The sequence below is a fragment of the Chelon labrosus genome (genome assembly GCF_963514085.1).
Source record: "Chelon labrosus genome assembly, chromosome: 1".
Lineage (NCBI taxonomy): Eukaryota > Metazoa > Chordata > Actinopteri > Mugiliformes > Mugilidae > Chelon > Chelon labrosus.
The window spans coordinates 11741132-11768753 of NC_140337.1; the positions used below are offsets into that span (position 1 = coordinate 11741132).

At 42.2% G+C, this 27622-nt stretch overlaps 2 protein-coding genes across 4 annotated transcripts; both read right to left on the reverse strand.

The window, feature by feature from the left end:
- Positions 1 to 1998: 1998 nt before the first annotated feature.
- LOC311488060 (receptor-type tyrosine-protein phosphatase eta-like) lies at positions 1999 to 18429 on the reverse strand. Of its 3 annotated transcripts, XM_084544563.1 has the most exons (16): positions 18381 to 18429; positions 16439 to 16590; positions 16074 to 16334; positions 15568 to 15834; positions 14775 to 14872; positions 13195 to 14659; positions 12377 to 12465; positions 10581 to 11019; positions 10004 to 10252; positions 6280 to 6528; positions 5387 to 5507; positions 4235 to 4386; positions 3870 to 4130; positions 3364 to 3630; positions 2605 to 2702; positions 1999 to 2486 (listed from the first exon to the last, which is right to left on the reverse strand). In XM_084544563.1, the coding sequence occupies exons 6-16, from the start codon at positions 13241 to 13243 to the stop codon at positions 2412 to 2414; spliced, it is 2049 nt and encodes a 682-aa protein (XP_084400689.1). In that variant the 5' UTR covers positions 13244 to 14659; positions 14775 to 14872; positions 15568 to 15834; positions 16074 to 16334; positions 16439 to 16590; positions 18381 to 18429; the 3' UTR covers positions 1999 to 2411. The 3 variants fall into 3 exon arrangements, with proteins under 3 accessions (XP_084400689.1, XP_084400690.1, XP_084400691.1); XM_084544564.1 differs by having other exon boundaries at positions 16074 to 16590; XM_084544565.1 differs by lacking the exons at positions 14775 to 14872; positions 15568 to 15834; positions 16074 to 16334; positions 16439 to 16590; positions 18381 to 18429 and having other exon boundaries at positions 13195 to 13305; positions 13420 to 13446.
- On the reverse strand, positions 18212 to 26878 carry LOC311488049 (uncharacterized protein). The gene is made up of 6 exons (XM_084544552.1): positions 26542 to 26878; positions 25437 to 25525; positions 21718 to 24142; positions 20583 to 20831; positions 19274 to 19522; positions 18212 to 18501 (listed from the first exon to the last, which is right to left on the reverse strand). Exons 1-6 carry the CDS (start codon positions 26588 to 26590, stop codon positions 18320 to 18322), a joined length of 3243 nt encoding a protein of 1080 aa, XP_084400678.1. The 5' UTR covers positions 26591 to 26878; the 3' UTR covers positions 18212 to 18319.
- Between the last annotated feature and the right edge of the window lie 744 nt (positions 26879 to 27622).

Here is a 27622-nt window from a genome sequence, read left to right on the forward strand (position 1 = left end):
CACCTCCATCCTGACACGATGCTGTCCATCTAAGAAAATTAAAGACTAAAGCCCCACCCAATTCTCTGTGGCTTTCTAAATTTAGAAAAGAATATTTTTTTTTTCTTTTGTAAATTATTTCCCCTCCTCATCAACTCTGACTAACTTTTTAATGATTTAAAGGGGAATTACAGTTTTTTTTACAACCTGGACCTTATTTCTGGCATAAAATACGATCGTTTACTCATCCATATAACTTTGGTGTCATTTGGAGTCGTTTGGATGATATTTAGCTCCAGCGGAGCACCACTATATCCATATAGTGGAAGTGACCGGGGCACCGAAACGCAGCCTCTAAATAACGCATTATCTGCCGCGAAACTCGTTAATTTCACCAATGTTTTGTTATGATACACTAGTGCTATTCCCTGTTGAGTCCAGAGTTACCTGTTATCTATTTGGGGACGTGCAGCGGTTTGTTGTTCTTTGGCCAGCTGTTCCTCTCTCTGCCTCCTCATCCTCCTTTCAGCGACCTCCTCATCGGTATATTCTGGCTCAAAACGGTAAGGACGTCCATCATAAACAAAGTCGTCGTCCACAATCTCAAAATCGGAAAAATATTCAGCAATGTTGCAAAAAACTAGTAGATGCAAATAACAGGTAAACAAGGCGACCGTCGCGCAGCGCTCAGGTGACATCATCCAGGTCAGAGGTTAGTAGATCAATCTACAGACCCTGGATGATGATAACAGGTAACTCCGGACTCAAAGGAGAATAGCACTAGCGTATCATAACAAAATATTAGTGAACTGAACGAGTTTAATTTAAGTTTATGCAGATAATGCGTTATTTAGATTTTTCTAACACATTTCGGTGCCCCAGTCACTCCCACTACCGTAAATTCCGGACTATAAGCCGCTACTGTTGTCACTTGCTTTGGAACCTGCGGCTTATACAACGGCGGATGGATTTTTACAGCTAACGGTCACCAGGGGCGCACTATCATGTCATAGACGATGACACGAGGATTAACAACTGACTTTTCTGGTATAGTAGGCTGGTTATTTTGATACAGTAAACGGCCGTGTTACTGCACCTTTACTGCTGTGTTGGCTGTTTTCGAAAAAGATGCTGGTTATTTTGTTGAGCAGCCGGGTTACTGCACTTTTGCCTCCGTAACAGGCAAGCACTTTTAAAAACGAATTAAATTTAGCCATTTAACGTTATTGCCTCGTCAAGCGTTGTAAGCTTTGTTTTTTGTTATACTGCACTGCTACGGTACTATGACTGCAGGAAGTGCGCTAGGAGCGCACCGTTGTATTATTTGTGCACTGCACGAATGCTGTTTGTAATGTCAAAGATGTGAAAGTTTGATCAATTGATTTTTTGTTTGATTGATCGAAAGATTTATGTTTGTCAAATGAAAATAAATGGGACGCTTTGCGTTTCCAAACAGTCATTTCTGTCCCGACAATCCCCTCCGTGGTAGAAGAAACCCTTACGGTAATTAAACATTACAACACCAGCGGTTTATAGTCAGGTGCGGCTTATAGTCGGGTGCGGCTTATATATGGAACAATCTGTAGTTTCCCCAAAATTTAGCTGGTGCGTCTTATATTCAGGTGCGCCTTATAGTCCGGAAAATACGGTATATGGATATACCCGGCGCTCCACTGGAGCTATATCTTCCGAACGACCAAATGACACCAAAGTTATATGAGTGAGTAAACGATCGTGTTTTATGACAGAAATGAGGTTCAGGTTGTAAAAAAACGGTAATTCCCCTTTAAGTTTAAAATGGCACTTGAAGTTCAAGGATTCAAGGATTCTTTATTGTCATTTCAACACATGTTGGTACATGGGATGGAACGAAATAAGTTTCACTGGTCCCGATTCAAGCCATAGCAGAAACAGAAAATAGTTGTAGCTCTCTTTGAGGCATCTTCGTTTTTCTTTTTTCTTTTTAAAAAAAAAGTATTGTAATGTGGTTTCTTTTAAAAAAAGAAGAAGCCATACACACGTATTTATGTTTTGATTTATTTAAAACATCAGGAAAAGAGAAATCACAAATGCCGATCTTGAGTAAAATTGCAGATTTATCACATAATCTTTGTACCTTTATCTTTTACAGTGGCATCTTTTACAATTCATTCACTTCTTTTCTTTTCCTGGTTGAGAACAAGGGTATATATGTGTAAACCATGAATAAAATTAATGAAAAAGTAATGTAGCAAACAAAATATGAACAGGTCATTTATAGCATTTTTTGTTATAAAGCTAAAACAAGAGTCGTTGTAACTTTAACCACCACACACAGCTGCTTACTATACTATTTAGCACGTTTTTAAATGATCCTGTTGACAAGAAAACTGTCAAATATTCCTACACCAGTACAGTTTCCAAACAATTAAATGCAAAGCATCGTCTTATGCTCATGAGCTTTTAGGGAAGTTTTCAAGTTCCCAGTGAACGGCGTCCCCCACATTGTCACTGAAAAGCTTCTCCAACTGCAACAAAAAAAAAAAAAGCACACACGTTAAAACACACCGCCAAGCCAGCCTCTTCACACACAAATACCTGGTTCAAACATGATCCAGGCATTTGTCCACGTGGCGACTGACCCACCTGTGTCCATACATTCCGCCTCGTGGTGTCCTTATCGCAGAGGAGAGGTGTTACTGAGGAGCACAGCATGGACAGAGAGATTTCTGTTTCGTCCGTCGCTGCAGGACCAAACAGAGGCGTGTGAGATGTGTAAAGGAAGGAAGGTGGAGCACAGAGGCACATTCTTTCATGTGTAAAAATGTGCATGTGGTGAAATGAATACACTGTGGTCCTGATGCAAAAACAAATTCTGTTTTGTCACCCGAGTTATTTAGACCACCTGTTGGTTGCTTTTACTGTGAAGGCCAAGTCATCTGATGGAGCATTACACCACTAGATACATTTTTATTAGTCAGAGCCCCCTTCTAGAGTCTGGAGATGTGTCTCGGGCATTAAGTGTTCCCTCTAAGCTTCAAGGTAGAAACCATGCATGTATAACTTCTAGAAGATTACCTCAGATCTATTCACCATTCCTTGGGTTTCTTGGCTCAAGTCAATTTGTCTTCTTATTACTGGTCAACCCCACAATAGTGTTTAAATAAGGCAGTTTGACCAGATTCATGCAGTCTCAACAGCTGGTGTTGAGATTACCAATGCATAGCCAATAAACCCCACCATTTAACTCTCCAGTCGAAGCTGAAACCCATTCCATTGTGAGGACGTAGCTAACTGTGTGGCCATCAGCCGCTACTTTCCAAACAATTAAGCCTAGTTTTATTTATTTAACATGTCTTTGTGTGCAAAACACCAAGAACACAAGTTGGTCTGAGAGAATCTCACCTGTATGCGCTGATGTTGTGGCCGGGTCACTTGTCCGATTACCTGCCTCTGTGCGAACTTCAAAACTGTAGAGGGTTCCTGATGTCAAGTTTGAAAATTCATAGTAGGTTTGGTTGGAGATGGTTTGGGAATAGGTATAGTCCCAGAAGGTGGAGTTGAGTTTGACCGTGTATGTGACTCTTGCCGTGTTGTTAGGGGGATTCCACTCAAACTTGATTGAGGTAGTATTGACAGAAGTGTTTCTGGCATTAGTAGGCGGATTAGGTACTGAAAACAGTGAAGAGAAAGAAAACAAGAGAGCAGTGTGTCAGATTATCTTGAAGTTATAGGAGTTTACGTTTCCTGTCACAGCACACAATGAAGCTGACTAATCACAACGAATCCTTTCAGGAATGCGAAGCCATTCGTTGTAATAGTACGTATATTTACAGTATCTGTTATTAATAAAAATAACAATGGCAGTGTTGTGACTGTGACTTGAAATACAAAAGGGGCCAGTGACTCACAGGTAAACTTGCTGCCTTCCACTGCATCGCTTGTCTGATCTCCATTAACAGTGTAGACTTTTACAGAGTAGTTGGCTGCAGTCTTTAGATCGGTAAACTTTGCTGTAGAATTGCCTTTTGTTACAGTCACATTGTTCACAGGTTTACCATCCAGAAAAAGTTCAACAATGAAACTCATAAAACTGGTCATAGGAGGTGTCCACGTCGCAGTAAGCATGTTCTCAGTTGTTGTTAAGATCAGCTTTGAAACTGGTTCAGGAGCTGTGAGAGAGCCACAAAGTCAGATTAGAGAGACTCAACGCGGCACAAAAAGTATTCTGTTTCTCTGTTTGTGTATCAACAAGGAACAAGTTAACAAGAGTTACCAGTGTAGGCGCTGATGTTTACGGTGTCTCCCTCCAGGGTGTGATTGGCCAGCACTGTCACAGTAAACGTTACCCTGGCACCTTGTGGTAGGTTACTTTCATGAACTTGCCATCGAGTTTGGGTCACCACTTGAGAAAGTTTAGCCACCTGGCTGTTACAAATATAGAAATTTAATAAACCACAAAACTGAAAGCTGCTAAGTGTACCGACATCTCCAGTGCAATTCATTTAAATAAATACCAGTTTATTACAGCTTGAGTCTTACTTGCACAGTTTGGGCCTTCATTAAATCCCCACCTAATTGAATTCTCTAAAAGCAGCAATCGGTAAAATGAAAGTCTGATGGGTCAAGAAATATAAGAAGTGAGAAAAGCACAGACTAAACCGCTGGAAAAACAAACAAACTAGAGAACCAGCACTGAAGGCAAGTACTGACCTGCTGTACAGGGGTGGCTGGGGACCAAAACATATTTCTGCTACCTAAAACAAGGCCCACCAAATATTCCTGGATCCTAAGTTCGCTTGTGTTGGGTTTATACCCAGATAATTACAATAAAGGTGAGCAAGCATTTATAGACCTCAGTGCGCTGTATGCCAAGAATTGTATTGCACTGTTATGGAAGAATATTCACAGGCCAACCACCACTCAGTGGATAAGGCAGATGATGGCAAGTCTTCAGCTGGAGAGGATAACTTACATAGGCATTGATGATTTGAATACATATGCTGTGAACAGACAGCTCATACACTACATACTGTGCACCGGAGATATGTATAACCTGCATAAAAACAGGCTGCAACTCAGCACCATTAACAGCATTTAATAGTACTCCACAGCGTGTGTAAAAGGACAATTTGCCAATTGAATTTGGTGGCTTTGAAGAGTACAACAATAGTTTGTGTGCTTCTTCAAACTGGGGGACGGGCCGACCACCATCTACTATGGGTAATACACTGACTGAATAATTAAACAATGAACAGCTTTAAGATACAAAAGAGATTTTACATGAATTCCACGACTCTGAAATGAACATTTAGTGGTGCCAGCAAAAATGTCAAAGTCATGGTTAATCCTATGGATGGCATGTCTCTACCAAGCGCTGCCATCCAAAGAGCTATACTGATAAGGGCAAATATTTAGAAATACGTACTGTTTACCGTCGTTGAAAACCATCACTTTGAAACCTGTGTAGTTTCCCTCAGGCTCCACCCAGGTAAACAACAGTGTGTCGTTGACATGAGACACTTTGAGGTTAGACACTTTCCCAGGTTCTGAAAGAGAACAAACAGATACACCAGTGTTACCTGTGTTTCCTGGTATCAACCCGGATGAAAACTTAGCAGGCACTGCTGTTCATGGTCCGGTGCTGCTCTAATTTGCCTTTGCTGATTTGAATTTTATTCACAAGCTATTTTTCTCTGGTGCCAGTTATACAGCTTACTTCCTGTTCAAGCTCTCTATAACTAAAGAAGATACACCACTCAGGCAAAACATTAAAACCACTGACAGGAGAAGTGAATAACATTGACCATCTTGTGACAATTCAATATTCTGCTGGGAAACCTTTGGACCTGGCATTCATGTGGAAGTTACTTAGACATGTACCACCCACCTAGACCAGACCAGGCACCCCCACCCCATAGCAATGACACTCCTTGATAGCAGCAGCCATCCCCAGCAGGATGCAGCCTGACATAGACACACACAAAAACAGTTTAGGAACAACTCAAAAAAACATAAAGGATAGCACAAGGTGTTGACCTGGCCTCCAAATTCACTAGATCCCAAACTGATCAAGTATCTGTGGGATGATCCGCAGAGGCCTGTCCCCTCAAAGACCCCCACTAACAACATTCTGTTGCCAGACAACACAGGACACCCACAGAAGGCCCATGTCCATACTCTGATGAGTCACAACTGTTTTGGAGGCACAAGGGAGACCTACACAATATTAGGAAGGTGGTCATAATGTTATGCCTGATTGGTGTATAAGCACAGTCTCTAGGAAAAGGAACAATATCTATTGGCATTATATAAACTCACTGGTATACACTGTGATGAAAGATTCTTCACTCCATGTGGAATTGTCCATGACTCCTGACAGGACGATGAAGTTGTAAAAGCCTCCAGGTATCAATTTACTGATTTCTGTGCTTTCTGTGTTAACTTTCATCTGCCGATCTTCGAACTTAACAAGATAGAAATCACGGTTTCCAACTGATTTGTTCCAACTCAGAAAGACAGATGTTTCATTCACTCCGCTGACTGTGAGGTTTACGACTTTGTTAGGTCCTGAAAATAAAAAGGACATGTAAATTATGATATATATTTTTTATATATATATATGTCACAACAGTATTTTGTTTGAGCATTTGGCTCACAGATGAAACTGGGTAAAAGTTCTTGAATTTACAGCATTCAGATCTGGGTGTCTGTGGAGACATTCATAATCACAAGGTACGCACATGTTAGTGACGCCTGATTCATCACCCAATAGTTATCTTCCTGCTACAGACACAAGGCCGTGCTAATTTTTAACCGACTGAGATGTCTGGAAAGTGAGGTTCAAAAATCCACATGCAATTACCTCTTACTGCCACAGGGGACGCCAAAAAGCACAAAGAGGGAAAACAACTTTCAAGATTGATGCTTTAACAGCAACGTGCATGCAGGGCAATGTCAGCTTTGGACATACAGAAATATTAAGTGAGGAATAAAATCTGCTTAAATTGATCAATATTATAGAAAATGTGGACATTATTTGATGACTATACTTTACATAAAAACTATTTAGTATCTTTAAATATAACTAGACAGCTAAAAGGTTCCTTGACCCTGTTCTACATAGAATGTATATAAAACAAAACATCACCCACTGCTTTGTGGAATACTTTTTTGGAGCTTTGGATTTGGGGACTTTTTTTGGAGCGATGAGTGACCGTATTTAGATGAGAGGGAGGGAGGAGCTTGGGACGAGCGACAAGGCCAGGCCAGACCCCAAAAATATTAATTTTTGCTGAATATCTACTTTATTTATGAATTATTTTCAAAAGTACCACTGGCATCAGATCAGATCAGAAGGGAATTTACATAATGGCATTGTGATAAAGTTTAGGGACAAGAGAAGCTGGCGATTTTTGAAAGGGAGTCAAGGTTGTTCATCGGTGCTCTTGGCACCATGACGGCCTAGGTCGTAGGTCGATGATTGACTTTGTAGTCGTATCATCTGACCTGCGACCGTATGTTCTGGACACTCGGGTAAAGAGAGGAGCAGAGCTGTCAACTGATCACCACCTGGTGGTGAGTTGGATCAGATGGCAGGGGAAGACGCCTCGCAGACCTGGTAGGCCCAAACGAGTAGTGAGGGTCTGCTGGGAACGCCTGGTGGAGGAACCTGTCAACATGGTCTTCAACTCCCACCTCCGGCAGAGCTTCAACCGCGTCCCGGGGGTGGTGGGGGACATTGAGTCCGAATGGGCCATGTTCCGCTCCGCCATTGTGGAGGCGGCTGTTGCAAGTTGCGGCTGCAAGGTCGCTGGTGCTGGTCGCGGCGGTAACCCCCGAACCTGCTGGTGGACACCGGAGGTGAGGGGAGCCGTCAGGCTGAAGAAGGAGGCCTACAGGGCATGGCTTGTCTGTGGGTCTCCTGAAGCAGCTGACCGGTACCGGATGGCCAGGCGGTCTGCGGCGAGGGCAGTCGCTGAGGCAAAAACTCGGGCGTGGGAGGAGTTCGGTGAGGCTATGGAAGAAGACTATCGATCGGCTCCGAAGAGATTCTGGCAAACCGTCCGGCGCCTCAGGGGTGGTAGGCGGCAACACGCTCACACTGTTCTCAGTGGGGGTGGTGAGCTGCTGACATCAACTGAGGATATAGTCGGGCGGTGGAAGGAATACTTTGAGGAGCTCCTCAATCCCACCAACACGTATTCCATAGAGGAAACGGAGCCGGAGGGCCTGGGGTTGGACCATCCAATCTCTGGGGCAGAAGTCGCCGAGGTAGTAAAACAACTCCGCGGCGGTGGAGCTCCGGGAGCGGATGAGATCCGCCCTGGGTATCTCAAGGCTCTGGATGTTGTAGGGCTGTCTTGGTTGACACGCCTCTGCAACATTGCGTGGACATCGGGGGCAGTACCTCTGGAGTGGCAGACCGGGGTGGTGGTCCCCATTTTTAAAAAGGGGGACCAGAGGGTGTGTTCCAACTATAGGGGGATCACACTCCTCAGCCTCCCTGGCAAGGTCTATGCCAGGGTGCTGGAAAAGAGGGTCCGGTCGATGGTTGAACCTCAGATCGAGGAGGAACAATGCGGTTTTCGTCCCGGACGTGGAACCATGGACCAGCTCTTTACCCTCACTAGGGTGCTGGAGGGGAAATGGGAGTTTGCCCAACCAGTCCACATGTGTTTTGTGGATCTGGAGAAGGCTTACGACCGTGTCCCCAGGAGCATCCTGTGGGGGGTGCTCCGGGAGTATGGGGTGGATGGCTCCTTACTAAGGGCCATTCAGTCCCTGTACCAAAGGAGTGCGAGTTTGGTCCGTGTAGCCGGTAGTAAGTCGGACCTGTTCCCAGTGAGGGTTGGACTCCGCCAGGGCTGCCCTTTGTCACCGGTTCTGTTCATAACTTTTATGGACAGAATTTCTAGGCGCAGCCGGGTGGGGGAGGGTGTTGTGTTCGGTGATCGGAGGATCCCGTCCCTGCTTTTTGCGGATGACGTGGTCCTCTTAGCTTCATCGAACAGCGACCTTCAGCTCCTGCTGGGGCGGTTCGCAGCCGAGTGTGAAGCGGCTGGGATGAAGATCAGCACCTCCAAGTCTGAGGCCATGGTCCTCAGTCGGAAAAGGGTGGATTGCCCACTCCGGGTCGGGGAGGAGGTCCTGCTTCAAGTGGAGGAGTTCAAGTATCTCGGGGTCTTGTTCACGAGTGAGGGTAAAAGGGAGCGAGAGATCGACAGGCGGATCGGAGCGGCATCTGCAGTGATGCGGATGCTTAACCGGTCGGTCGTGGTGAAGAGAGAGCTAAGCCGAAAGGCGAAGCTCTCAATTTACCGGTCGATCTACGTTCCAATCCTCACCTATGGTCATGAACTTTGGGTAATGACCGAAAGAACAAGATCACGAATACAAGCGGCCGAAATGAGTTTCCTTCGTAGGGTGGCCGGGCTCAGCCTTAGAGATAGGGTTAGGAGCTCGGACATACGGGAGGAGCTCAGAGTAGAACCGCTGCTCCTCCACGTCGAGAGGAGTCAGTTGAGGTGGCTAGGGCATCTGGTAAGGATGCCTCCCGGACGCCTCCCGGGAGAGGTGTTTCGGGCATGTCCCACCGGTAGGAGACCTCGAGGCCGACCCAGGACACGATGGAGGGATTATATCTCTCGTCTGGCCTGGGAACGCCTGGGGGTTCCTCCGGAGGAGCTGGCGGAAGTGGCTGGGGAGAGGGCTGTCTGGGCTTCCCTGCTGAAGCTGTTGCCCCCGCGACCCGGACCCGGATAAGCGGAAGACGACGACGACGACGACGACGACGACGACGACGACGACGACGACGACGACGACGAGTCAAGTGGAGTCAGAGATTTGGTTTGGAGACAGTATCTAGCGACCATCAGTGGTACTGCACCTTTCAGTCCCTCTATGTCCATCTTTCGTGAACTTCGAGAGAGGCTTTGTCTCTCATTTACAGACAGTATATTTGTCTTTACGACCAGATTTAAAGACAATTGATGATTGTACATGTATGTTGTTCATGTGCTGAATGCGGTCAGACGCAACTCACTGGTGTAGAAGGTGGCGTTCTGTGGGTTGAGGTCCCTCTCACACTTAACAGGGAATACCTGGACTGAGTAGCAGGAGCCTGCTGTCAGATTGTCAAGGTCCAGGGTCAAATTAGTCAGGTTGTCTATCGGCCTTGTGTCACCTTTGACCTCTACACGGTAATGGCTGATATTACCAGGCCCACGCTCCCACGTCAAGGTGGCGTTCTCTGTAGTTATACTGGTCACGTTGACTTGGCCAAAGAAACGATCTGGAACATAGGTAGGTGAAGATTGTTAAATGTCAGGTACAAGGGAGGTAAAAATACACAGGAGTAAGGTTTATGTTTATATTAGCAACTGAATACCAGAGGTTTTTTTCCGCCAGTCATCGCTACCACCCGCCACATGCCATTAACATTCAACGGTCTATTGTCGCTACACTAGTCTCCTCCTTTGTCCATTAGGATCTTGAACAATTTAATGTAAATAAATTCTAAATACTGCCTCAAAGCACAAAGCAACATTTGTGTCTCAGTTTACACTCTCGAGCAATTACTGTAAATTATTCAAACAGTAATAAATCAAAGTGAGTCCTACCTTCGTAACAAATAAAAGGCAGATGCTCAGAGCAATTCTTCTCAACCCAAGGCCCAAAGCTGAGCATGGCCACACAAGAATCTTCAGTATAATTCTCATCAGGGTCGTCCGCCATTGGCCTAGGTGACAGCGAACATGTTGGTTGTAACGATGTATCTGTGATGTTTTCTTGTGCGGGGCAGGTGCAGGAGCAGCTGCAGCAGTCTCTTTCTGGGAAGGAGGATTTCGGCCAACCAGGGTACCAGTTCTGAAAGGTGAGGGGGTCCCCGTTGGCCCAGCAGGTCCAGGGCATACTGGGGTCGCTGGTACAGTGGCTGGTGGAATTGTTTCTGTAATTGCTGGAGTTCTTGCGAAGGCCGATCCAGTGCTTATAGTTGATCCTTCGGGCAATGATCTGGATGTTTTCAGGGGTCAGAGTCACCAGCTCTTTGAAACAAACCTGACCAGATATGAGAGGCCATACATAAGTGCAACAGTCAAAATTAGCAGATCATGTCTACATCCAATATTCAAGCTAAAAGATGGGTTTCTTTAACAATACTGCTACTTTTAATAAATCTAGAGAGTGTTTTAGATGCTTTTCAGTAGCATGTCGTTATCATTTCACAGTCACAGACTGACATTCATGGCACTGAGGATAAATGCTTTTCACTCTATATAACCCTGACATTTCAAAGGGATACATCTTCACAACTACAAGATGGATTGCAATCTCATTTGATACAAGCAGAAAAGTGCTGTAACAATTTTAGCTAGGCATAACTTTCTGTGGTCTTGATTTAACAGGAAGACAACGGGTGTGGTCGGTTATCAGATACTCAGAACTGAAGGATCTAATTAGATGAGTGACGAAATGTCTTTCACCTGGATGACTGAGAACCTTCATAACTTACCTATTTTACACTTTTGCCTTTGTAAGGGTTACACAAATAAGATAAGATGTATTAGATGTAATGTATTAATTAGCTTTTAAGGTGAAAATTGGAAGATTTTTAAATGTCACACTACTCCTTTAAAGGGGAACTACTGTTTTTTTACAACCTGGACCTTGTTTCTGGCATAAAATACGATCATTTACTCACCCATCTGCCGCGAAACTTCTTCATTTCACCAATATTTTGTTATCATGTTATCATCATCTGGGGTCTGTTGATTGACCCACAGACTCCGGATGATGTCTTCTGACCTGGATGATGTCATCTCTGAGCATTGCGCGCATCCATGATGGTCGGCTTGTTTACCTGTAATTTACTACTGCTAGTTTTTTGCAACATGGCTGAATATTTTTCCGATTCTGAGGTTGAGGACGAACCCTAGCAGTAGCAAATTACAGGTAAACAAGCCGACCGTCGCAGGTGCGCGCAACGCTCAGAGATGACATCATGCAGGTCAGCAGATATCAACCGGGGTCTGTAGATTGACCTACAGACCCTGGATGATGATAACAGGTAACTCTGGACTCAGTGGGGAATAGCACTAGCGTACGATAACAAAATATTGGTGAAATTAACGAAGCAGATAATGCGTTATTTAGAGGCTGCGTTTCGGTGCCCCAGTCACTCCCACTACATGGATATACACAGATCTAAATATCTCCCGATTGACTACAAATGACACAAAAGTTATATGGGTGAGTAAACAATCGTATTTTATGCTAGAAATAAGGTCCAGTAGTTCCCCTTCAAGTGTTTCAGCCAGTGTTGCTGCTCCACTCATGTGCCCCAGTGATTAAATCACATCACAACCACTTCTACATTCAGCCTGTTTTGTACATAAATCTGAAATTCAGGTTGTACCTGGCAGTGGCTGCTGGCCTTGTCCCAGGTGAGATTTCCGGACTGGTTGAAGTACTGCCGCTCTGCCGAGCCGTACGTCAGCATCAGAGCTGAGGGAAAAACAGGCAGGAAACAACGGTCTGTTTTCTCTGCACAGGTTTAATGTTAACAACCAACCAATGAGGAGAGACAACCAAACAGTGTTGTCATTCCTCCCACACTGTTAGAAATTGTTGTGCATTTACACTGAAATATTAGTTAGTTAGTACAGTGATATTTGAGTTTTAGCCTAAATCTTTCTTCAGGATCTAATTTGTTCTCCAAGAAAAGTTCATTTTAAAAGCTTGTATTTTGTTAATAAGGAGATAAGCGGTCTTATTTAAACTAAAATTCACAGTTGAGCCATTATCACACAAACACATACTAACATATTCAAAGGTTTTGTTATCAGAAGTTGAGGTAAAATTTTAGATACTTTCAAAAAACATCTCACTCTATAAATTAAACTAAATTTTCAATCTGCACTCACTTAATTACACTCTATAGTTACTTCTGTGCCATGTTTGGTTGCCGTCACTCTGAAAAACCCTGTGATGCTTAGATAAATTAACTGAAAAATGATCATTTGTATACTTTTGCTTATAATATTTTTTTTTATTATTATTATTTGCTTACAAGTATCTTACACCTATTTTTCTTTCCATGTGAAGCTGAGCTAATTTACCAAGCGATTTCTTTTGTGGATCAGAAAAGTGTCTAAGTATAAGTCTACTGATAATATATCACATTTCTTGACTTATTTATAAACAAACTTTAACAATGATTATTTCACAACTCACCCCAACATATCAAAATACAGACTTGATCCTGGAACGATAACTTTCCCATATCTGTCTCCTGTACAGTCTAGATCCTGGACAGATTGATGAACTTTCACCAGAGGGTTGGTACTGTATTGGAAACAAAACAGAGACTCCTGAATAATATAATCATACACTGAACCAAATGTTAAATTATTGTGAATAATTCTTTAAAATGTGAAGTGCTGATGCTGCTCTACTCACCCAGGCTAGAGATGCTTCATATTACTCTGATCAGAAAGAAATGAGACATCAGTTTGTGATGAGGTCATTTAACACCCACACCACCGTCGGGTAATATACATCACATTTGACTATCACCATAAGGCTCCATTCATATGGTTTTGCATCCATATTCCTAACATGTAAAGTATTAACAAATATTGACAGTGTCTAACAGAAGACAAAAACACATTGATACTTAAAGCATTTATTTTGGCTTTAAGCTTCGAGTAACAAAAACACAAATTAGTACAAAAAGAAGCCATGAAAAAAGTGACAAAAAAATATAGAAAGATAAAAATCTTATACAAAACTATGTTCCTAAAATAATCTATAAAGATCCAGAAACAACTAGATGATCGCAAATGATCATGAAGGGGTCCATACCGTGGCGAAGTCGTCCCCGAGCGGGGCACAGACGCAAAAGTCACCAGTAGCGCCCCCCTATAGACCGTATTGCACGAAACTTGGTGGGCTTGTAAGAAGTCATCCACAGATTATTATTGTCAAATTTCAAGCGGTTTACTGTGGTGGTTTGTGAGATATAAACATGTAGCCGTAGTTGTAGCGCCCCCTACAATCCGAATTTCACGAAACTTGGCATGATTGTACGCAAGCATATTATATATATGTATATGTTTAAGCTGCATATATTTCTATGTTTATACGTTAAATATTTTTCATATGTCTTTTTATACTGTATTTTTGTTTTTTTATTGGTGAGGGGTTTTAATCTAATTGTACATGTGTATAGTGACAATAAAGGCATTCTTTTCTATTCCATTCTATATGTATATATATGTGTATATATGCAGATTTATCGCATAATCTTTGTACCTTCATCTTTAATAATGACGCTTCATTCACTTCTTTTCTTTTTCTGATTGAGAACAAGGGTTTATGAGTGTAAACCATGAATAAAATTAAAAGTAATGTAGCAAACAAAATATGAACAGGTCATTTATAGCATTTTTTAACCTTTTTTTTAATAACTAAAACAAGAGTCGTTGTAACTTTAACCACCACACACAGCTGCTTACTATTCTATTTAGCACGTTTTTAAATGATCCTGTTGACAAGAAAACTGTCAAATATTCCTACACCAGTACAGTTTCCAAACAATTAAATGCAAAGCATCGTCTTATGCTCATGAGCTGTCAGTGGGTTCCTCAACTTTCCAGTGAACGGCGTTCCCCACATTGTCACTGAAAAGCGTCTCCAACTGCAACAAAAAAAAAAGCACACACGTTAAAACACAACGCCAAGCCAGCCTCTTCACACAGAAATACCTGATTCAAACATGATCCAGGCATTTGTCCACGTGGCGACTGACCCACCTGTGTCCATACATTCTGCCTCGTGGTGTCCTTATCGCAGAGGAGAGGTGTTACTGAGGAGCACAGCATGGACAGAGAGATTTCTGTTTCATCTATCTCTGTGGGACCAAACAGAGGCGTGTGAGATGTGTAAAGGAAGGAAGGTGGAGCACAGAGGCACATTCTTTCATGTGTAAAAATGTGCATGTGGTGAAATGAATACACTGTGGTCCTGATGCAAAAACAAATTCTATTTTGTCACCAGAGTTATTTAGACCACCTGTTGGTTGCTTTTACTGTGAAGGCCAAGTCATCTGATGGAGCATTACACCACTAGATACATTTTTATTAGTCAGAGCCCCCTTACAGAGTCTGGAGATGTGTCTCGGGCATTAAGTGTTCCCTCTAAGCTGATGTGTCTGCGAGATCTTGTTAAAGCCATGTACTTAAGAGTTGTCTTAATTTTTGAATAAATCTCTCCAAGCTTCACGGTAGAAACCATGCATGTATAACTTCTGGAAGATTTGTCAATTTGTCTTCTTATTACTGGTCAACCCCACAATAGTGTTTAAATAAGGCAGTTTGACCAGATTCATGCAGTCTCAACAGCTGGTGTTGAGATTACCAATGCATAGCCAATAAACCCCACCATTTAACTCTCCAGTCGAAGCTGAAACCCATTCCATTGTGAGGACGTAGCTAACTGTGTGGCCATCAGCCGCTACTTTCCAAACAATTAAGCCTAGTTTTATTTATTTAACATGTCTTTGTGTGCAAAACACCAAGAACACAAGTTGGTCTGAGAGAATCTCACCTGTACGTACTGATGCTGTGGCCGGGTCACTTGTCAGATTACCTGCCTCTGTGCGAACTTCAAAACTGTAGAGGGTTCCTGATGTCAAGTTTGAAAATTCATAGTTGATTTTGTTGGAGACGGTTTGGGAATAGGTATAGTTCCAGAAGGTGGAGTTGAGTTTGACCGTGTATGTGACTCTTGCCGTGTTATCAGGGGGATTCCACTCAAACTTGATTGAGGTTTTAGTGACAGAAGTGTTTCTGGGATTAGTAGGCGGATTAGGTACTGAAAACAGTGAAGAGAAAGAAAACAAGAGAGCAGTGTGTCAGATTATCTTGAAGTTATAGGAGTTTACGTTTTCCTTCACAGCACACAATGAAGCTGACTAATCACAATGAATCCTTTCAGGAATGCGAAGCCATTCGTTGTAATAGTACGTATATGTACAGTATCTGTTATTAATAGTAATAACAATGGCAGTGTTGTGACTGTGACTTGAAATACAAAAGGGGCCAGTGACTCACAGGTAAACTTGCTGCCTTCCACTGCATCGCTTGTCTGATCTCCATTAACAGTGTAGACTTTTACAGAGTAGTTGGCCGCAGTCTTTAGATCGGTAAACTTTGCTATAGAATTGCCTTTTGTTACATTCACATTGTTCACAGGTTTACCATCCAGAAAAAGTTTGACGATGAAACACGTAAAACTGGTCGTAGGAGTTGTCCAATTCGCAGTAAGCATGTTCTCAGTTGTTGTTAAGGTCAGGTTTGAAACTGGTTCAGGAGCTGTGAGAGAGCCACAAAGTCAGATTAGAGAGACTCAACGCGGCACAAAAAGTACTCTGTTTCTCTGTTTGTGTATCAACAAGGAACAAGTTAACAAGAGTTACCAGTGTAGGCGCTGATGTTTACGGTGTCTCCCTCCAGGGTGTGATTGGCCAGCACTGTCACAGTAAACGTTACCCTGGCGCCTCGTGTTAGGTTACTTTGAGGAACTTGCCATGAAGTTTGGGTCACCACTTGTGAAAGTTTAGCCACCTGGCTGTTACAAATATAAAAATTTAATAAACCACAAAACTGAAAGCTGCCAAGTGTACCGACATCTCCTGTGCAATGCATTTAAATAAATTTATTACAGTTTATTACAGCTTGAGTCTTACTTGCACAGTTTGGGCCTTCATTAAATCTTAATAGAATAATAGAATGACAATATGGAGGAGATCCGACAGAAAAGGAGGGGCGAGCTTATGGATGGCCTTGAAGGTGTGCAGAAGGATTTTGAAGTCAAGCCTGAATTTGACTGGGAGCCAGGGGAAATGCTGTAGTACGGGGGTAATGTGGTGAAATGAAGGGGTTTTGGTGATGATGTGAGTGGCTGAATTCTGGACCATTTGAAGCTTATGGAGGGATTTGTGAGGGAGGCCAAAGAGGAGAGAGTTATAGTGGTCAATGCGGGAGGTGACAAGGCTGTGAACAAAGATGTAAGTGGTTTGGGGGCTGAGGGAAGGGCGGAGACAATTTATATTGCTTAGGTGGAAATATGTAGACCGGGTATTGATGTGAGATTGAAATGATAATGAGCTGGCAAGGATGACACCCTGACTCTTAACCTGGGGGGAGGGGGAAACAAAGGAATTGTCAATTGTGAGGGAAAAACTGTCAGCTTTGGAAAGTGTGGATTTAGTTCCCATGAGGAGGAGTTCAGTTTTCTCACTGTTTAGTTTTAGGAAGTTTGAGGTGAACCAGGATTTTATTTCAGATACAGGTGATGAGGGAGGAGGGAGGGAGGGTGGAAGTTGGTTTGCTGGATAGGTAGAGCTGGGTGTCATCCACGAAGCAGTGGAAATTAATATTAAATTTGCAGAAGATATTACCAAGGGGGAGGAAGCAAGTTATGAAGAGGAGGGGCATTCAGGGGCACAGAGGGCACACCTGAATAACGGGAGAGGGCTTGGATCTGAAAGACTTGAGTTGAATGAACTGGGTACGGCCTGAGAGATATGAGTGAAACCAGTCTAGGGGGATGTGAGGACAATCTGTTGAGGAGGATAGTGTGAGAGATGGTGTCAAAGGCTGCAGTCAGATCAAGGAGGAGGAGAAAGGTGAGTACACCGGTATCAGCTACCATGAGGAGGTCATTAGTGATCTTTATGAGAGCAGTTTCTGTGCTGTGGCGGGGGCGGAAACCAGACTGGAATTGTTCATACAGGCAGTTGTGAAATAGGTGGGAGTGAAGTTGAGTGGCAACAGACTCAACCTCAGCCTTGGCTGTATGCCAAGAATTGTATTGCACTGTTACGGAAAAATATTCACAGGCCAACCACCACTCAGTGCATAAGGCAGATGATGGCAAGTCTTCACCTGGAGAGGATAACTTACATAGGCATTGATGATTTGAATACATATGCTGAGAACAGACAGCTCATACACTACATACTGTGCACCGGAGATATGTATAACCTGCATAAAAACAGGCTGCAACTCAGCACCATTAACAGCATTTAATAGTACTCCACAGCGTGTGTAACAGGACAATTTGCCAATTGAATTTGGTGGCTTTGAAGAGTACAACAATAGTTTGTGTGCTTCTTCAAACTGGGGGACGGGCCGACCACCATCTACTATGGGTAATACACTGACTGAATAATTAAACAATGAACAGCTTTAAGATACAAAAGAGATTTTACATGAATTCCACGACTCCGAAATGAACATTTAGTGGTGCCAGCAAAAATGTCAAAGTCATGGTTAATCCTATGGATGGCATGTCTCTACCAAGCGCTGCCATCCAAAGAGCTATACTGATAAGGGCAAATATTTAGAAATACGTACTGTTTACCGTCGTTGAAAACCATCACTTTGAAACCTGTGTAGTTTCCCTCAGGCTCCACCCAGGTAAACAACAGTGTGTCGTTGACATGAGACACTTTGAGGTTAGACACTTTCCCAGGTTCTGAAAGAGAACAAACAGATACACCAGTGTTACCTGTGTTTCCTGGTATCAACCCGGATGAAAACTTAGCAGGCACTGCTGTTCATGGTCCGGTGCTGCTCTAATTTGCCTTTGCTGATTTGAATTTTATTCACAAGCTATTTTTCTCTGGTGCCAGTTATACAGCTTACTTCCTGTTCAAGCTCTCTATAACTAAAGAAGATACACCACTCAGGCAAAACATTAAAACCACTGACAGGAGAAGTGAATAACATTGACCATCTTGTGACAATTCAATATTCTGCTGGGAAACCTTTGGACCTGGCATTCATGTGGAAGTTACTTAGACATGTACCACCCACCTAGACCAGACCAGGCACCCCCACCCCATAGCAATGACACTCCTTGATAGCAGCAGCCATCCCCAGCAGGATGCAGCCTGACATAGACACACACAAAAACAGTTTAGGAACAACTCAAAAAAACATAAAGGATAGCACAAGGTGTTGACCTGGCCTCCAAATTCACTAGATCCCAAACTGATCAAGTATCTGTGGGATGATCCGCAGAGGCCTGTCCCCTCAAAGACCCCCACTAACAACATTCTGTTGCCAGACAACACAGGACACCCACAGAAGGCCCATGTCCATACTCTGATGAGTCACAACTGTTTTGGAGGCACAAGGGAGACCTAAACAATATTAGGAAGGTGGTCATAATGTTATGCCTGATTGGTGTATAAGCACAGTCTCTAGGAAAAGGAACAATATCTATTGGCATTATATAAACTCACTGGTATACACTGTGATGAAAGATTCTTCACTCCATGTGGAATTGTCCATGACTCCTGACAGGACGATGAAGTTGTAAAAGCCTCCAGGTATCAATTTACTGATTTCTGTGTTTTCTGTGTTAACTTTCATCTGCCGATCTTCGAACTTAACAAGATAGAAATCACGGTTTCCAACTGATTTGTTCCAACTCAGAAAGACAGATGTTTCCTTCACTCCGCTGACTGTGAGGTTTTCGATTTTGTTAGGTGCTGGAAAAAAAAGGACATGTAAATTAAAAAATTTTTTATATGTAACAACAGTATTTTGTTTGAGCATTTGGCTCACAGATGAAACTGCGTAAAAGTTCTTGAATTTACAGCATTCAGATCTGGGTGTCTGTGGAGACATTCATAATCACAAGGTACGCACATGTTAGTGACGCCTGATTCATCACCCAATAGTTATCTTCCTGCTACAGACACAAGGCCGTGCTAATTTTTAACCGACTGAGATGTCTGGAAAGTGAGGTTCAAAACTCCACATGCAATTACCTCTTACTGCCACAGGGGGCGCCAAAAAGCACAAAGAGGGAAAACAACTTTCAAGACTGATGCTTTAACAGCAACGTGCATGCAGGGCAATGTCAGCTTTGGACATACAGAAATATTAAGTGAGGAATAAAATCTGCTTAAATTGATCAATATTATAGAAAATGTGGACATTATTTGATGACTATACTTTACATAAAAACTATTTAGTATCTTTAAATATAACTAGACAGCTAAAAGGTTCCTTGACCCTGTTCTACATAGAATGTATATAAAACAAAACATCACCCACTGCTTTGTGGAATACTGTTTTGGAGCTTTGGATTTGGGGACTTTTTTTGGAGCTATGAGTGACCGTATTTAGATGAGAGGGAGGGAGGAGCTTGGGACGAGCGACAAGGCCAGGCCAGACCCCAAAAATACATATTTTTGCTGAATATCTACTTTATTAATGAATTATTTTCAATCAGATCAGATCAGAAGGGAATTTACATAATGGCATTGTGATAAAGTTTAGGGACTTAGTATTTCACAAGAGAAGCTGGCGATTTTTGAAAGGGAGTCAAGTGGAGTCAGAGATTTGGTTTGGAGACAGTATCTAGCGACCATCAGTGGTACTGCACCTTTCAGTCCCTCTATGTCCATCTTTCATGAACTTCGAGAGAGGCTTTGTCTCTCATTTACAGACAGTGTATATTTGTCTTTACAACCAGATTTAATGACAATTGATGATTGTACATGTATGTTGTTCATGTGCTGAATGCAGTCAGACGCAACTCACTGGTGTAGAAGGTGGCGTTCTGTGGGTTGAGGTCCCTCTCACACTTAACAGGGAATACCTGGACTGAGTAGCGGGAGCCTGCTGTCAGATTGTCAAGGTCCAGGGTCAAATTAGTCAGGTTGTTTACCAGCATTGTGTCACCTTTGACCTCTACACGGTAATGGCTGATATCACCAGGCCCAAGCTCCCACGTCAAGGTGGCGTTCTCTGTAGTTATACTGGTCACGTTGACTTGGCCAAAGAAACGATCTGAAAAATAGGGGAAGATTGTTAACTGGCAGATACAAGGGAGGTAAAAATACACAGGAGTAAGGCTTATGTTTAGTTTTGTGCAGAAAAGACAGTTTTTCCTCTAAAATATATGAAACTTCACAATACATATCGTAGAAGGCTGTTTTCTCAGAATTTGCTCTACTGAACCTCCTCTTCAGCATCACCTACATACATAAAACATTCCCGTTTTATTCTTTTTTATGTTATGAAGATTTTTTACTGAGGGGTTTGTTCATATATCAATCACAGCCTAACTTGTGTAACGTTTGTGTAAAGTTTAATGGTGACAACTACCAGTTTTACCAAATTCCCCTCTAGCGCCTTCACTTAAATCTCATGACTGTAGATGTGTATATTTTTTTGACAAATTTCTAAACCCCTCTTCTTGAACTAGAAATGTTGAGGACATTTTGGCCCGTGGTACTAATTTGACTTGTAAACTTCCTGTGGCAGCCAAACATGACATTGCCACAATTTTCTTCCCTAAGAGTTTCTTTTAGCTTTTCATGCAAAACTGCAACGCTCATACTCCGCCATCAGCAAGGTGAATTTAGTGGTTGGAACCAAAGTCATGGACAGTGTGTCCTTGACATAAAGCTTGGGAGAACAACTGTAAAAGACGCTCCCATTGGTCAATGCCTTGATCCTGTTGCGTCAAACACTCGCCACATTCCGTTAACATTGAACGGTCTATTGTCACTACACTAGTCTCCTCCTTCGTCCATTAAGAACCTTGAACAATTTTATGTAAATAAATTCTAAATATTGCATCAAGGCACGAAGCAACACTTGTGTCTGGGTTTATACTCTCGAGCAATTACTGTAAATTATTCAAACAGTAATAAATTAAAGTGAGTCCTACCTTCATAACAAATAAAAGGCAGAAGCTCAAAGCACTCCATCTCAACCCAAGGCCCAAAGCTGAGCATGGCCACACAAGAATCTTCGATGTAATTCTCATCAGGGTCGGGGACGTCCGGCATCAGCATAGGTGACCGTGAACACGTTGCTTGTAACGGCAGCGATGTGGTGACTTTGGGTGTATCAGTGGTGACTTTGGGTGTATCAGTGGTGACTATGAGTATATCTGTGGTGACTGTGGGTCTATCTGTGGTAAAACCCTGGACTGTGATGTTGCCATAACTAGAAGTTGTTATGTTTTCTGTGGTTAAATTTGTCTTGTGTTGGTCAGTGATGCTGACAAAGTAGTTCATTGCTGTCGTGCTGTCAGTTGTGTATTGGCTGGTAGAGTTTGTCACAATTTGATCAGTGAAGTTGGTGAAGTTGGTTATATCCGTCGTCATGTCAGTTGTGTATTTTCTGGTAGAGCTTGTCGCGTTTTGATTGGTGAAATTGGTGAAGTTGTTTATATCTGTTGAGTTTTCAGTTGTGTATTGTCTGGTAGAGTGTGTCACAATTTGATCAGTGAAGTTGGTTATATCCGTCATGCTGTCAGTTGTGTATTTGCTAGTAGAGTTTGTCACAATTTGATCAGTGAAGTTGGTGAAGTCAGTTATATCCGTTGTGCTGTCAGTTGTGTATTGGCTGGTGGAGTTAGTCACAATTTGATCAGTGAAGTTGGTTGTATCCGTCATGCTGTCAGTTGTGTATTTGCTAGTAGAGTTTGTCACAATTTGATCAGTGAAGTTGTTTAGATCCGTTGTGCTGTCAGTTGTGTATTGGCTGGTAGAGTTTGTCACAATTTGATCAGTGAAGTTGGTGTAGTTGGTTGCATGCGTCGTCATGTCAGTTGTGTATTGGCTGGTGGAGTTAGTCACAATTTGATCAGTGAAGTTGGTGAAGTTGGTTACATCCGTCGTCATGTCATTTGTGTATTGTCTAGTAGAGCTTGTCGCGTTTTGATCGGTGAAGTTGGCGAAGTTGGTGAAATTGGTTATATCCGTCATGCTGTCAGTTGTGTATTGGCTGGTAGAGTTTGTCACAATTTGATCAGTGAAGTTGGTGAAGTTGGTTCCATCTGTCGTCATGTCAGTTGTGTATTGGCTGGTAGAGCTGGTCGCATTTTGATCAGTGAAGTTGGTGAAGTTGTTTAGATCTGTTGTGCTGTCAGTTGTGTATTGGCTGGTAGAATTAGTCACAATTTGATCAGTGAAGTTGGTGAAGTTGGTTACATCCGTCGTCATGTCAGTTGTGTATTGGCTGGTAGAGCTGGTCGCATTTTGATCAGTGAAGTTGGTGAAGTTGTTTAGATCTGTTGTGCTGTCAGTTGTGTATTGGCTGGTAGAATTAGTCACAATTTGATCAGTGAAGTTGGTGAAGTTGGTTACATCCGTCGTCATGTCAGTTGTGTATGGTCTGGTAGAGCTTGTCGTGTTTTGATCAGTGAAGTTGGTGAAGTCTGTGAAGTTGGTGAAGTTGGTGAAGTCGGGTGTATCCGTCATGCTGTCAGTTGTGTATTGGCTGGTAGAGTTTGTCACAATTTGATCAGTGAAGTTGGTGAAGTTGGTTACATCCGTCGTCATGTCAGTTGTGTATTGTCTGGTAGAACTTGTCGCGTTTTGATCAGTGAAGTTGGTGAAGTCTGTGAAGTTGGTGAAGTCGGGTGTATCTGTCATGCTATCAGTTGTGTATTGGCTGGTAGAGTTTGTCACAATTTGATCAGTGAAGTTGGTGTAGTCAGTTATATCCGTCGTCATGTCAGTTGTGTAGTGTCTGGTAGAGTTTGTCACAATTTGATCAGTGAAGTAGGTGAAGTTGGTTACATCCGTCGTCATGTCAGTTGTGTATTGTCTGGTAGAGCTTGTCATGCTTTGGGTTGTAGATTCTACGGTACTGGCGAAGCGCATCACCACTGAGGTAGTTGAGGGAGCTTCAGGTGCAGGGCAGGTGCAGGAGCAGCTGCAGCAGTCTCTCCTTGGGAAGGAGGATTTGAACACCGGCCAACCAGGGTACCAGTTCTGAAAGGCGAGGGGGTCACCGTTGGCCCATTGGGTCCAGGGCCTACTGGGGTTGCTGGTAGAGTTGCTGGTAGAGTTGCTGGTAGAGTTGCTGGTAGAGTTACTGATGTCATTGCTGGTGGAGTAGGTGGTGAAGTAGCTCATGGAGTAGCTGGTTGGAGTGCTTGTGGGGTAGCTGTTTGGAGTGCTAGTGGGATTGCTGGTGTAGTTGCTGATAAAGTTATCAGTGGAGTTGCTGGTGCTATTGCTGGTGGAGTTGCTTTTGGAGTTGTAGTTCTTGCGAAGGCCGATCCAGTGGTCATCGTTGATCCTTCGGGCAATGATCTTGCTGTTTTTAGGGGTCAGAGTCACCAGCTCTTTGAAGCACACCTGACCAGATATGAGAAGCCATTGACCCGTCATTCTTTCATAGATCAGTGCGACAGTCAAAATTAGCAGATCGTGTCATCATCTAATGCTCAAGCTAAAAGATCAAGATCAAGATCAAGAATCCTTTACTGTTATTATGTGAGGACATAACGAAATTTTGTATGAAAAAAACAAAGATGGGTTTTTTTTAACAATACTGTTACTTTTAATAAATCTAGAGAGTGTTTTAGATGCTTTTCAGTAGCATCTCGTTATCATTTCCTCACAGACTGACATTCATGGCATTGAGGATAAATGCTTTTCACTCTATATAACCCTGACTTTTCAAAGTGACACATCTTCAAAACTACAAGATGGATTGCAATTTCATTTGATACAAGCAGAAAAGTGCTGAGTCAGCTGTAACAATTTTAGCAAGGCATAACTTTCTGTGGTTTTGATTCAATAGGAGTAGTCAGTTATCAGATACTCAGAACTGAAGGATCTACTTAGATGAGTGACGAAATATCCTCAAGAAACTCTACAAGTCCAGTTATCTTTGTTTTTGGACTTTTTTTTGGATATACAATGACCTGGATGACTGAGAACCTTCATAACTTACCTATTTTACGCTTTTACCTTTGTAAGGGTTACACAAATGAGATGTATTAATTAGGTGAAAACTGGAAGATTTTTAAACGTAAACTACTGTTTTTTTACAACGTGGACCTTATTTCTGCCATAAAATACGATCGTTTACTCACCCATATAACTTTTGTTTGTAGCCAGTAGGGAAATATTTAGATCTGCGTACATCCATATAGTGGGAGTGACTGGGGCACTGAAACGCAGCCTCGAAATAGTGTATTAGCTGCTGCGAAACGTGTTCATTTCACCAATATTTTGTTATCATGCTATCATCATCCGGGGTCTGTAGATTGACCTACAGACCCCGGATGATGATAACAGGTAACTCCTGACTCAATGGGGAATAGCACTGGCGTACGATAACAAAATATTGGTGAAATGAACAAGTTGCCCCAGTCACTCCCACTATATGGATATACGCAGATCTAAATATCTCCCGATTGACTACAAATGACACAAAAGTTATATGGGTGAGTAAACGATCGTATTTTATGCTAGAAATAAGGTCCAGGTTGTAAAAAAACAGTAGTTCCCCTTTAAGTGTTTCAGCCAGTGTATCTGTATCATAGGAATGCTGCTCCACTCATGTACCCCAGTGATTAAATCACATCACAACCACTTCTACATTCAGCCTGTTTTGTACATAAATCTGAAGTTCAGGTTGTACCTGGCAGTGGCTTCTGGCCTCGTCCCAGGTGACACTTCTGGACTGGATGAAGTACTGCCGCTCTGCCGAGCCGTACGTCAGCATCAGAGCTGAGGGAAAAACAGGCAGGAAACAACGGTCTGTTTTCTCTGCACGAGTTTCATGTTACAACCAACCGATGAGGAAACAGTGCTATGTCATTCCTCCCACACTGTTAGAAATTGTTGTGCATTTACATTTAAATATTAATTAGTTAGTGAGATTAAACTTAACGGTATTTTTAAAGTGTATTGTGGGAGAACAAAACAGAGTGTGTGAGTGTTTGAGTGTGTGGCGCTGATATTTGAGTTTTACCCCAAATCTTTCTTCAGGATCTAATTTGTTCTCCGAGAAAAGTTCATTTTAAAAGCTTGTATTTTAAACTTAAATTCACTATTTCACATGCCACATTTATACACCGCAGTAAAACATAGTATCTTTATAACAAGACTATAAATGAATAATTTAACAAGTAAAAATTTTTCTATAACAGCAAGATGCCATAATTAATTTGACAGTAACTAGGTGGCAACTGTGATACCAGATGTTTATTTATTTTTTTGACAGGAAAATCTTTAAGAGTGTAGTTCTGTCTTTTCTCTGAGCACAGTTGAGCCATTATCACATAAACACATACTAACATATTCAAAAGTTTTGTTATCAGAAGTTGAGGTAAAATTTTAGATACTTTCAAAAAACATCTCACTCTATAAATTAAACTAAATTTTCAATCTGCACTCACTTAATTACACTCTATAGTTACTTCTGTGCCATGTTTGGTTGCCGTCACTCTGAAAAGCCCTGTGATGCTTAGATAAATTAACTGAAAAATGATCAGCAAAACATGGTGATTGATCAATTATTTTATATTTTTTTTGTATATTTTTGCCTATACTATTGTTTATTATTATTATTTGCTTACAAGTATCTTACACCTATTTTTCTTTCTATGTGCAGCTGAGCTACTGTGACTAAGCAATTTCTTTTGTGGATCAGAAAAGTGCCTAAGTATAAGTCTACTGATAATATATCACATTTCTTGACTTATTTATAAACAAACTTTAACAATGATTATTTCACAACTCACCCCAACATATCAAAATACAGACTTGATCCTGGAACGATAACTTTCCCATATCTGTCTCCTGTACAGTCTAGATCCTGGACAGATTGATGAACTTTCACCAGAGGGTTGGTACTGTATTGGAAACAAAACAGAGACTCCTGAATAATATAATCATACACTGAACCAAAAGCTAAATTATTGTGAAAAATTCTTTAAAATGTGAAGTGCTGATGCTGCTCTACTCACCCAGGCTAGAGATGCTTCATATTACTCTGATCAGAAAGAAATGACACATCAGTTTATGACGAGGTAATTTAACACCCACACCACCGCAGCACATTTGACTATCACCACACGATAGGGCTGATCCATGGTGGCAAAAATCATACTCACGATTATTTTTGATTCACTGATTCACTGATTTGAGAACAAGCATTTATTGAACTTTTAACTCTGGTATTTATTTTAACACGATAAGTTTGAACTGAAGAACGAGAAAAATACAAAATGAATTAAATAATATGTAAAATTAAACTATCCCAGACTGAAAGTGCTATACACTGAAACAGAATTACTCCTCTTTACCATAAAAAACCCAACTCCAACTATGGTGTAACGCATTTGCTACAACAACCTTATACCTGGTACTGCAAAAAACACTGTAGTAATAATCAGTATATCAGGAGCTCTTCATTTTTGAGTTTTTTTTTTTTTATTATTATTTTTTCACTGCTTGGTCATATATTACTCTGTGTGTGGACTTGGTTAAATAATTTGGTCGTGCTCCCTTGAGGTGCAGTCACGCAAGCTTGCGTGACATACCTTGCACAAATTCCGAGTCAAATTCCCCGGAAACCGAAGTGTTTCCGCAACACAGAATTCGCTTTACCTTTCTTCCCGACCAAAGTCTGCATTTTTACCTTCTTCTATTGTCTTCTTCTACACGTTTTTCCCCCAAAACCCACTGGCAATACGCACCTGCGTGGCAGAGAGCGACCATTTCACAGGCACGGGCGGGGCGGAGCGGAGCGCACAGGTAGAGATGGAAGACATGTCGTGCGGCAGAACGATCGGTCTGTGACCATTATATCGTGTTCATGAT

Excerpts from the sequence above, each read along its gene's own strand:
- LOC311488060 (XM_084544563.1), bottom strand. The coding sequence starts at position 13,243 with ATGGGAAAGTTATCGTTCCAGGATCAAGTCTGTATTTTGATATGTTGG. Across the intron at positions 12,466-13,194 it reads CTGTATTTTGATATGTTGGG|CTCTGATGCTGACGTACGGC; the intron begins GTGAGTTGTGAA and ends TTTTTCCCTCAG. Across the intron at positions 2,703-3,363 it reads CACAACATCAGCGCATACAG|CGACGGACGAAACAGAAATC; the intron begins GTGAGATTCTCT and ends TTGGTCCTGCAG.
- LOC311488049 (XM_084544552.1), bottom strand. The coding sequence starts at position 26,590 with ATGGGAAAGTTATCGTTCCAGGATCAAGTCTGTATTTTGATATGTTGG. Across the intron at positions 24,143-25,436 it reads AGGCCAGAAGCCACTGCCAG|GTGTGCTTCAAAGAGCTGGT; the intron begins GTACAACCTGAA and ends ATATCTGGTCAG. Across the intron at positions 18,502-19,273 it reads TTTCATCACAGTGTATACCA|AACCTGGGAAAGTGTCTAAC; the intron begins GTGAGTTTATAT and ends GTTCTCTTTCAG.